Source organism: Chiloscyllium plagiosum, chromosome 10, assembly GCF_004010195.1.
Source record: "Chiloscyllium plagiosum isolate BGI_BamShark_2017 chromosome 10, ASM401019v2, whole genome shotgun sequence".
NCBI classification, from domain to species: domain Eukaryota; kingdom Metazoa; phylum Chordata; class Chondrichthyes; order Orectolobiformes; family Hemiscylliidae; genus Chiloscyllium; species Chiloscyllium plagiosum.
The window spans coordinates 84,711,809-84,724,388 of NC_057719.1; the positions used below are offsets into that span (position 1 = coordinate 84,711,809).

At 39.2% G+C, this 12,580-nt stretch overlaps 1 protein-coding gene across 3 annotated transcripts in view; it reads left to right on the forward strand.

Moving 5' to 3' along the window:
- knl1 (kinetochore scaffold 1) overlaps nt 1–11,577 on the forward strand; it is a 131,448-nt gene extending 119,871 nt beyond the window's left edge. For all 3 annotated transcript variants that reach the window (XM_043698239.1, XM_043698237.1, XM_043698238.1), the window contains 2 exons: nt 1,206–1,328; nt 7,789–11,577. In XM_043698239.1, the coding sequence (XP_043554174.1) occupies nt 1,206–1,328; nt 7,789–7,927 (262 nt within the window). In that variant the 3' untranslated portion in view covers nt 7,928–11,577. The remainder of the gene's footprint in view (nt 1–1,205; nt 1,329–7,788) is intronic.
- Nucleotides 11,578–12,580: the final 1,003 nt, after the last annotated feature.

Genomic DNA, 12,580 nt, shown 5'->3' on the forward strand with positions numbered 1-12,580 from the left:
ATATGGAGGTGCTGGGCCTCATCTTCCGCCTGGGAACACTTCAACCCCAGGGCATCAATGTGGATTTCAACAGCTTCCTCATTTCCCCTTCCTCCACCTCACCCTAGTTTCTAACCTCCAGCAACATGATCCCCTTGACATGTCCAGACTTGTTCGACCTGCCCAGCTCCTTTTCCACCTATCCACTCCACCCTCTCCTCCCTGACCTATCACCTTCATCTCCTCCCCCACTGACCTATTGTACTCTATGCTACTCTATCCCCACCCCCACCCTCCTCTAGCTTATCTCTCTATGCTTCAGGCTCTCTGCCTTTATTCCTGATGAAGGGCTTTTGCCCGAAACGTCGATTTCGAAGCTTTTCGGATGCTGCCTGAATTGCTGTGCTCTTCCAGCACCACTGATCCAGAATCTGGTTTCCAGCATCTGCAGTCATTGTTTTTACCAGGGTTTGCACTTACACCTGCCATTCAAGAACTTAATGTGATTACTTTGCATGCACAGTCTTTGACTTTCTTTGTGCAGCAGGGTCAAATTGTGTTGTGACTTGCGCACCATAAGTTTATAAATTCTCACCCCCATAACTGACTACATAGAGCAAAAACAATATATAAAAGATAAATAATAGCTAGGAGATGCATTTGAAAACTTGATGGGCAACTGACAACAAAAGCCTGAAATGTCCATTCCTGTATGTCTTGTATATAGGTAAAGTTGCCAGAGGCCCATTGGACTGCTCTGTCATTAGAGAGAACCAACTAGTAATGGTTTAACCTGAGAGTCATCACACCTAAGGTGAGAGGCAAGGTTGAGAAAGCAAAACCTTCATGGTAATCTCAGCCGGTGCAGAATTGAGCCTGCTCTGTTGGTTTAACTCTGCATCACAAACCAGCTTTGCCCCTGTATCAGCTTATATGTTGAAACCTATACTTATGTCTTTTACTTCGATTCCAATGTGCCTAATACTTATGTAGCTTTCAAACTCGTTTTTTAATGCCCTGCAAACCATCTAGGGATGTTCATTGCACTAGTGAGGTGATATTAAATTAAAATTTGTTATGAACTTTGTTTTCCATTTGCTTCCCTAAGTACACCCTGGCATCTGAGTTTACTGTTAATGAGTTAGTCACAATGATATGTAAAGATTTAAATACATGTTTTCTTTGGTTGACTGCTCTCTCTATATGATCATTGTGTTTCTTTGCAGTGTGAAGTGTCTTTTCTCAAGTTATGATGCACTATCGAAATTTGAACTTACATTTCATATCAAGCCAGGTTATCCATGGCACCTAGCGCAGTTCACATTTAATTCTTGGTTTGGAAACATCAGGTGGGTATGCTTGGAAATTTCCATTTCAGTAGAAATTTCTAATTTTGTATGCCTTGCTTTGAAACAACATCACCCTTCAAACCTCTCAGGGTGGTAATACAGTTATTGTAGGAAAGTTGCATATACTTTCCACAGGATTGGAGAAATAATCATCAGTAGTGTTGATGCACCGAGCTTGAAACATTCTTCATTCATCTTTGTATGTTATACAGTTTTACAGATACAGACATCTAGACAACAATACAATGACAAGCTTGGTAATGCAAGACAAAAAGCTTCAACAGCATCTCTTTCAGCAATACATGACGAGTTCTGATCTAAATTTTGACTGTTTATTTAGAGTCATAGAGATGACAGCACAAAAGCAGACCCTTCAGTCTAACTTGTCCATGCCGACCAGATATCCTACCTAATCTCGTCCCATTTGCCAGCACTTGGCCCATATCCCTCTAAACTCTTCCTATTCAAATACCCATCCAGATAGTTTGGTTCTGCCCACACTTAACATTAATAGATGTGCATTTTCGTGCTGGGATAAATTCCAACAGGGCACTGACTTTTATTCATTCACCCTTGCACACTCATTCCACTCTGCAATGAATGGCTCTGAGGGAACTGATGGAGATCCACTCACTGACTACAGACTAAGAACCAAATCTGGACTGTAGCTGTATAAAGTCATGGCATTCTCTGGGTTGCAATTCATAGTCATTATCAAATAACAAATGTTATTTGTAGGCTGTATGAAGATAGAGCTTTGTTGCTGAATACAGTTCTAATCAGATCAAGCAGTTGTACATAACACATTCTACATCAGAATGTTACTTCAAAATAATGCTTAGAAATGGGAATCTTGAATGATTCATCTTGGGTACTTTTAAACATTTTACAGTAGCCCTGCTACATACTGCTGATGGAATTTGAATTCAACTAATACATTCATCTGGAAGTTCAAGCTATTCTCTGTAATTCTGACCATAAGGCTATCAACGATTTGTCACAAAAATCTGATTCCCTAATGTTCTGTAGGGAGGCAAATCTGCCATCAATCCCTGGTCTGGCCATTGGATGACTCCAGGGGAGCAACAATGAGGTTTATTTTTAAGTGGCCTTGCAAGGTGTTCAGTTCAAGGTCAATCAGGGATAGACAACAAAATGCTCACATTTGTTAGTGAAAACCACATCCAAAGAAAGAGTAAAGAAAACATTAGTTAAACAAAGAAATTTAGTGTAGTATTTGATTAAAATAAGGCATGTTTAAAGTTGCTGACTAGCTAACACAAAATAATTCCAGAAATATTTGGGAATTGACTCTATTGAGAGGAAGGAACTTTAATTCATGTTGAAGGAAAACTAGTGGCAAAGTCTAATGGCAGACAAAGTAGGATTCTAGAAGATTGTGGATCATTGGTTGTGAGCTTGAAAAATTTCCTAGATGTGAGAATGGTTGCACTGGATTGGAAGGTAACAAAATTAAAACAATTATTTGAGAAATGAAGAAAAGAAAAATGGTACTACCTACCAGTTAACCTGACATCAGTCGTCCAGAAAAATAGGGAAGTTGTAACAGGGCACTTTTTTTTAAAAAAAGAAATAACTTGATTAATGCACAATCATAATGTCTTGGGAAATTGTTTGCTTATTCTGAGAGATTATTGAGGATGTAACTAGCAGGGCAGTGGGGTTATTCATTGATAATTTCCCTGAAATAGATGTGTTGCATTCAAGGACATGTAAAGGAAGTAGCAACAGAGATGGTGATTACATTGGTATTAATCTTCCAATAATCGATGGAGTCTGGCAGTCTTATAATCCTCTGGAACTTTTCCAATTCAAAAAGGCAAGAGGCAAAAAAGTGATAAGACCACTTAAATCTATATTGATTTTATTATAAATTATATAATGGAAGAGCACTAAAAATGCATGCTATTACCAAACAGAGTCAGCAGAGCTTCATGAAAGAGAAATCATGCTAGGCAATTTTATTAGAATTAGTTTAAGGAGGTGACAGGATAGATAACCAATGGTTGTCATGTATTTGGATTTCCAAAAGGTGGTTTCTAAGGTACTACATATCAAGCTGCTTGATAAGAACCCATGATGTTGGGGTAGCCATGATTTATTTACAATCTATATATAAATGGCTTGGATGAGAAACTATTACCAAGTTTGTGGATGACACAAAACAGGTGGAAAGGCAAGTCATGACAATGACAGTCTGTAGAGGGATATGGACTGATTGTGAGTGAACAAAAACTTGGCAGTTGGAATATACTGTGGGAAAAGGTTATGCATTTTAGCAAGAAAAATAGATGAACTGAATGTTTAAATGAAGAGCAACATAACATGTAGAAGTAGAATTGGACCGTTTGGAGTGTGCTGTATCATTTTAAATGAGATCATGGGGGCAGCATGGTGACTTAGTAGTTAGCACTGTTGCCCTCACAGCGCCAGAAACCAGAATTGAATTCCAGTCTTGGATGACACTGTTCGTGGAATTTGCACGTTCTCCCCATGTTTGCATGAGCTTCTGCTGGGTGGTTTCTCCCACAGTCCAAAGATGTGCAGCTTAGATGGATTGGCTATGCTAAATTGTCCTATAGTATCTAGGAATGTGCAGGCTGGGTGGGTTAGCCATGGTAAATGTGGGTTACAGGAATAGCGTGGGGAATTGGGCCTGGCTGGGATACTGTTTGGAGGGTTGGTGTCAACTTGATGGCTCAATATCTCAACCTTTATACATCATGATAAAGCCTAAACATTCCTCTGTGATAAATCAATTATAACTATACACTGATCATTAAAAAAAAACTTCCTTATCTTAAATTGGTGACTCCTTACTCTGAAGTTATGCCTTCTGGTCTTAGTTTACCCTTGTCGGAGTCTATCGCTTTGCATCCACCTGGTCAAGTACCCTCAAAATATATTCTGTATTTCAATAACATCTCTCATTACTCTAAACTCTAAGAAGTCTAAACCCAACCTACTAAAATATCTTGAGAGCTAATGTGTGTTTTGTTACATGATGAGGGCATGCACTCCTCTGGATATGGGAGAAACTAAGAACTTAGCCAGGAATATGTCAGTTGTAACTATCTTCAAAATGGGAGATATTGTGTGCTATAAAAGCTTTTGAGGTATTTCTCTTCTGGACTAAAACTTCTTCACTCGCATTTGCCTCATTAAAATTGATCTGCAACTGCCTTGTGTGAACTGAAATAAGACACCATCAAACTCCAGACCAGTGTTCGACAAGGCGTTTCATAACCCCGTACTATTTATAATCAAATGTAAAACACAACTATGGATGCTGGCAATCTGAAACATACAAAAATAGAAATTGCTGTTAAACTCAGCAGATCTGGCAGCATCTGTGGCAAGAGATGGGCCTAATTGCCTTGAGTTTAGAAGAAAAAGAGTATTCTCACTGAAGCATATAAGATTCTACAGGTCTGGAGCTTCAGAGGTAAGTTTCAAATTCTTAAAGGGTTTTAGAGAGTAAATACAGGAAGTACTTTTCCCTAGACTGGGTGAGGGTCAAGAACCAGGAGTTGTAGGCATTGTCAAACCATTTAGCACAGAGATGAGGAAAACCTCTTCACTCAGAGGATAATGAATCTTTGGAATTCTCTACTCAAGACTGTGATGGTTCATTGACGACACCACCATAGTGGGATGGATATTAACAATAACGAATCAAAATATAGAAGGGAGCTAGAGGACTTGGTGACATGGTCCAAGGAGAGCAACCTCAACATTGGCAAAACCAAAGAACTGATCATTGACTTCAGAAAGAAAGGAGGAGAATACGCCTCCATCTACATCAACGGAATTAAGGTTGAGAGAATGGAGAGTATCAGGTTCCTTGAAGTGATGATCATCGACAACCTGTCCTGGACTTCCTATGTTGATGTGACAGCCAAGAAGGCACAACAATGCCTCCTCTTTCTTGGGCATCTCGGGAAATTTGGCATGTCCATAAGGATCCTCACCGATTTCTACAGATGCACAATTGAAAGCATACTATCTGGATGTGTAACAGCCTGGTATGGCATCTGCGCTGCTCAGGACTATAAGAAACTTCAGAAGTGGTGTGCACAGCCCAGACAATCACGGAATGCAACCTTCCTTCCATGGACTCAACCTACACTGCTTGCTGTCACTGAATGGCTGCCAACATTATTAAAGACCCACCACACCCCGGTAACGAAATCCGACAACCTCTTTCGTCAGGCAGAAGATACAAGCCTGAACACACACACCAGCAGATTCAGGAACAGTTTCTTCCCAGCCATTATTAAACTAACTGAATGGACTCTCTAGGCTCAATGCTGATCTTACTAATGTTGATCTCTCCAATGTTGATCTCTCCTAGTGCACCACCTGTGCAGTGTAACCTGAATGCCCCTCTCTCTACATCTTCTTGATCTGTGCAATCTTGCTTACTTTGATTTGGCTGTACTGCTCGTAAAGCTTTTCACTAAGCTTTGGTACACGTGACAATAAATAAATTAATCAACCAAAGCTCAATCATTGAGTTTGTTCAAGAGAAACTGATCGGCTTTTAGATACGACTCATTATAATGAGATTGACGTCATGGGAAAATGAAATTGAGGTAGGCATGACTGAGAATGGCAGAGCAAGCTTGAGAATCTAAATGGCTTAATGATCTAAATGGTGAGGCTGTTTTCCCTGGCTCAAGTCTAGAACAAAGAAGCATAGTTCAGTAGAAGGTTGTCAATTATTAATGGTAAGTCCTCTGGAGTGTTGCTGAACAAAGTCACCTTGGAGTGCAGGTTCATAGCTCCTTGAAGGTCAAGTCGCAGGTAGATAGGATAATGAAGAAGGTCATAGAGATGTACAAGCATGGAACAGACCCTTCGGTCCAACCCGTCCATGCCGACCAGATATCCCAACCCAATCTAGGTCCACCTGCCAGCATCCAGCCCATATCCCTCCAAACCCTTCCTATTCATATACCCATCCAAATGCCTCTAAAATGTTGCAATTGTACCAGCCTCCACCACTTCCTCTGGCAGCTCATTCCATACACTTATCACTCTCTGCGTGAAAAAGTTGCCCCTTAGGTCTCTTTTATATCTTTCCCCTCTCACCCTAAACCTATGCGCTCCAGTTCTGGTCTCCCCAACCCCACGGAAAAGACTTTGTCTATTTATCCTATCCATGCCCCTCATAATTTTGTAAACCTCTATAAGGTCACCCCTCAGCCTCCGACGCTCCAGGGAAAACAGCCCCAGCCTGTTCAGCCTCTCCCTGTAGCTCAGATCCTCCAACCCTGGCAACATCCTTGTAACTCTTTTCTGAACCCTTTCAAGTTTCCTTTCCTTTATTGGTCTGAGTATTAAGTACAGGAGTTGGGAGGTCATGTTGAGGCTGTACAATACATTAGTTAGGCCACTGTTTGAATATTGCGTGCAATTCTGGTCTCCTTCCTATCGGAAAGATGTTGTGAAACTTGAAAGGGCTCAGAAAAGATTTACAAGGATGTTGCCAGGGTTGGAGGATTTGAGCTACAGCGAGAGTTTGAATAGGTGGGGCTGTTTTCCCTGGAGGCTGAGGGGTGACCTTGTAGAGGTTTATAAAATCATGAGAGGCATGGATAGGATAAATAGACAAAGTCTTTCCCTGGGGTGGGGAAGTCCAGAACTAGAGGGCATAGGTTTAGGGTGAGAGGGGAAAGATATAAAAGGGGCAACTTTTTCACGCAGGGGGTGATACATGTATGCCAGAGAAGTGGTGGAGGCTAGTACAATTGCAACATTTAAAAGGCATCTGGATGGGTATATGAATAGGAAGGGTTTGGAGGGATATGGGCCAGGTGCTGAATTGGACTAGATTGGGTTGGGATATCTGGTCGGCATGGACGAGTTGGACTGAAGGGTCTGTTTCCGTGCTGTACGTGACTCTATTGAAAGACTTTAGATCAGACTGTTTCACACAAAAAGATTGTAGGTGCTCAATTGTTGAATATATTTGTCTGAGGTTGCTTAGAATTTTGGGCTCTAAGGGAATCAAAGTTAATGGGAATTGGCGGGAAGGGTAAGTAGAATGGAGGTCAAAGAACAGCCACTATCTTGAACAGTGAATCTGTGTAGTCCGTTCCATCTATTCTTTTCTTCCTAAGTCAAAGCTTTTAAAGGTATAATATTCATTGATTAAAAATCATAATTATTTCATTAAAGAAAAAATAACCTTACATTTATATACTATCAGCATGTGCTAAAGTGCATAACAAGTACTTTTAAAATGTAGTCATTATTACAATGTTGGAAACCTAGCTGCAAAAGTGTGCACATCAATCTCCTATGTAATGATGACGAGGTCAACTGTTTTAAGTAATTAAAGTAGTTTATTAAATAAGAACTCTATTTTGTTGCTGAGTACTAACAATAATAGTTAACTTATTTCATATTTTTAATATTTTGTTTTACATTATAGTGGTGAACATATCAATGAAGTCTTCCTGACAGTAAAACCAGGACCCAAGTACCTGACCAAGATTGTGAAGAGTCTCTACTTGACATTGCTCGTCAAACCAGGAGCTAATAGATTCCGGTTACAGCATTCATCTCCATAACTATGACAAAGTGTGTGCATTCAGCCATCCTTCCCAATCAAATCTGGAGAGACACCAATCGGTCCTGTCTGTACAGTGGAACTTTTGATGAGCTTTGTACAGGAACTGGTTTGAATCCAACTTTAATTGAAGAGATGCATGGAGCCTATTTAAATTTCAGCATGACAATTTGAAGTGGCCATGGGCTACATAATATCTCCCTGAAGAGTTGGCCATTTTGTCCTGAAAAACTATGGATGGCTTCACTGACATGTAATATAATAACTGCTTTTCTGGGTTAGGTGTTTAATTATAGTGCATTTTTTTCTCTTGCTACTCTGGTATAAGTGATATTTATAATTTTATTTAGACATACTAATATAAAGTAGGTGGTGTCAGTACAGAGTACAAGGAGACTTGCTTTGTAACACAACTTCCAGAATGAGTGATAATTGCTCAATTTTCTAGAATTAATTCTTTCACCTAGAATACCACAAATATATACTATTGCTCTGCCATTAAGAGTGTGAAGTATTGGTGCCGTAATTTCTGTATCTTGTAATGTAATTAAAAATTTGTATGTCAGCTACTGATCCTGATACTTGAACTTTCAAATTCACCAGGTAGCACAATCCATGTAATGTGGTAGACATTGAGAGAAGTAACTACTTAGACTGTACATTAGTGTTGCAGTGATGAATATTGCAAGCACATTGGCAGAAATCCCTTCTTCAAATATTATACCAATTTGAATCTGCAGTGTCTCTATTAATATGTCATCTGAAGTTGCCATACAGCACTGTACTGAAGTGTTTGCAGTTATTACTTTTGCATGTCCTTGAATGACATTTGAACAAGTGACTTTCTGACTGCGGGATGAGTATGCTGCCCAAACGAACCAAACTAACAATGACATAATATTATGAAACTTTCAACAAAATGGTGACCAAATCAATGTTTCAGGAGAGAATTTGAATCATGTCATTGGTTCCATGTTATAAGCCTCTTGCTAACTTTTTGATCTGTTGTTTTTCCTTTAATAGTTTACATATCTGTCTTTTCATTGGTAGCTTTCTGTTGTGATTTGCGACTCATTCTTGGCTTAAATGTCATTTATGACAAATTTTGAATGGGAAGATTGTGCGCTAAATGCGGACTATTTTTGATAATCCATGATTTTTGTCAGGAAGAAAGAAACTGACAGGCCTGGGCTCTCTTCTCTGTAATAAAAGCTTTGAGGAGTGACCTAATAAAAAAATCTTCCAAATTCTGAAAGGGTCCGCTAGGATGGATATGGAGAAAATTATTTTTCTACTTCCTATTTTGTCAACCCAAAATAAGGGATCATGATTCCTAATTAAGTTGTCATAATTATCATCATTTATTCAGAGATATGCACAAATCACTAACATGTCGGGTGTTCGGGGTGAAGACTGTAAGAGGCATTTAAAAAGAAGCTAGGTAGGTACTCAAGGCAAGAGAAACTGCATGCTTGTAGAGGTGAAACACTGGCACAGGCTTGTAGGGCTGAATAGTTTGTCTGTGCTGTACATATATAAATATGAATGATAACAGTTGATGCTTTCTATCTTCCTGCATTTCTAATTCTTCAATACACAGCTAGCTATTTTATAAATTAGTTGAATTTTTAATTGCTAGCAATCTCCTCTTCAAAGCTGATTCAATCTAATCAGTATTTCTGCTGGTACTCCATGGGGTTCTGTCACAAGTTAGTAATCTCAATTTATCGTCTTTATTTTACTTTCTTTTATATATGTGGCTTTGTAAAGAGAAAGAAAGCTTGATCAGCATCCTGGTAACCATGCATTTTTTGAAGGGAAACGTACACTCAGTACTGTGGCACATTTTGAGCTATTCCAAAGTGCTTCATATGCAATGAATTATGTCTGATGTGAAATCATTGTTGTTAAGTAGCAGCCAAATGCAGCAACCAAGTTGAATTCTGCCAAGTCTCAAACAGAAAATAAGATAAAACTTTGTGTAGTTTTCCCAATCTACCACACCCAACTTTACCCTCATGCTTTTGTTGTTTCCATTGTTTAGATTTAAGTTTCAAATTGAACTGCATCAAACATAATGTAAAATTCTACCATATTGTGGTCATTCTTCCCATAAGATTGTTTTACAATAGGATTATTAACTTTTTTCTAGTTGCATTATACTACATCCAAAATAGCCTATTCTCTAGTTAGCTCAACATGCTGTTCTGAGAAATCACCCTGTATACATTACATGATTTTGTCCTCTACAACATTTGAACTAATTGGTTTACCGAGCCTATGTTTTCAGTTAAGATCCCCTGCTCAAAGTATTACCCTTGTTTTCGATGGTGGGAATAAATGGCTCTTTTTCTGTTTGCAGACAATGACCTCCAGGATTCACCTATTCACAATTTATATAAATGACTTGGATGGGGAAACAAGTACATTACCAAATTTGCTAATGACACAAGATTAAGTGTGATTGTGTGTTGTGAGGAAGATGCAAGAAGGATTTGGAGGCTGTAGAGAAGTTTGGTTCACACATCATTATGAAAACAGGGAGAGACCATATAGATTATCCTAAATTAGGAAGTGTGGATCTACAAAGAAATTAGGGTGACTTGTACATCTATTAATGAAAGTCTATGGGCAGATGCAGCAACCAATTAAGAAAGTAAATGGTATATAGGCCTTCATTGTAAGAGGATTTGAGTTGAGTAATAGACATGTCTTACTGGAGTTTATGCAGGGCCTTAATGTGACTGCATCTGAAGAACTGAGTGCAATTTCCCTATAAGTTTTGGTCTCCCTGTCTCAGAGAGGATATATTTGCCATAGAGTAAGCATGATGAAGTGCTTTTTTATGAAAAGTGATTGGTTCGAAATTCACTAAAGTTTAGAAGAATGAGACAGGATCTGATTGAAATATTTATTTTAAAAAAAACTAACCAGGCCAAATAGATTAGAACAAGAAGGATATTTCCCTTGTGCAGTGAGTCAAGGATACAAGGTTGACTATTTAGGACAGATGAGGAAACATTTCACTGAGGGTGGTCAACTTGTGAAATTTGCTCCTGCAAAGTTGTGGGAGTCAGGTCAAGAGAATGATTTATTTTTTGGATGTTAAGGATATTTTAAAGGGGAGAGAAAGTGGGAGCATGGCATTGAGTTAGAAGATCAGCCATGATTGTATTGAATGGTGGAGAAGGCTCTAACGGCCAATTGGCATACAACTGCTCCTAGTTTTCATGCGCCTGTATCTTCTTTATGTACCTGAACAGCAAACAGGGAAAGAAGTTTCATGTGGGAGTAGTTTATCAGCCCTTTAACAGTAGCAATCATGTAGGACTGGTATTAATCAAGAAATAATGAGACCCCCTAAAAATGGAGTTGCAATGATTGAGAGATTTTAATGTAATCAAATTGGTAAAAGCAGCCTTATGAATAGAATGTAGAGTTTGTTCAGACTTGTTTCTTCAAACAGTACATTCTAGAACCAATTAATATCATATGTTAGGCTAAGTCCCACAAAGAGTTAACTGTTAGAGGGGAGAAAATGGCTACACGCATGACTACAGAGGCTGAGAAAGTAGCATGGACAGAGCTAATGTAAGGGAATGTTCTTGCAACTGTAAATACATTATAATAAAGTTATTGTTTTTTAAACTAGCAGTCTATAAGAATTATTGAAAGTACTGTATTCTAACATCATAGTAAGCGGTGAACTCTATTGGAGAGTTTCCAGAAAATATTGGGCTTTAAATGACTGACGCATAGCCAAACTGCTACAAGAGATTTGCTTGATTTAGTGCTGCATCGGGACATGCAATAAAGCCAGACTATAAGCTCTAAACTTCTTTTTGTATGCAATGGGTAACTGTGCAGATACTATTTCAGTTGCCGTGGTTATCAACTATGGTAAAGCCACATATTGGTAAGTTAATGATCCACTGGAAGCATAATTTAATGTTGACAAGAACACTTACATGGAATACACTTTCATTATTCGCTCACGGGATTTGAACATCGCTGGCTGGCCAGCATTTATTGTCTGCCCCGACTGTCCCTTTGAGGAGGTGGTGGTGAGCTGTCTTCTTGAACTGCTATGGTCCAGGTGCTATAGGTTGGTGCATAATGCCTTTAGGGAGAGAATTCCAGGATTTTTACCCAGCAACAGTGAAGGAACAGTGACATATTTTCATGTCAGAACGGTAAGTGGAATGGAAGGGAACTTGCAGATGGTGGTATCCCCATTTATTGGCTGCTTCTAGTTGGAAATAGTTGTGGGTTTGGAAAGTACTGTTGAGAAAATATGGTGAATTTCTGTAGTGCATCTTGTCGATAGCAGCGGTATATATTGCTGAATATTGGTTGAGCGAATTGTGGTACCAATCAAGTGGGGAGTATTCTTCATATTCCTGACTTGTCTTGTAGATGGTGGACAGGCTTGGGGGAGTCAGGAGATGAGTTATTCACCACAGTGTTTGTAGCCTCTGACCCCCTCTTGCGGTCCCTGTTTGTGGTGAGCCCACTTGAGCTTTTGGTCAGAATTTATCCCCAGGTTGTTAATCGGGGGTTCAGTCTTGGTAACACTATTGAATGTCAAGGGTGGTTAGATTGTCTCTTATTGGTGATTGTCATTACCTGGCATTTGTGTGGTGCAAATGTTACT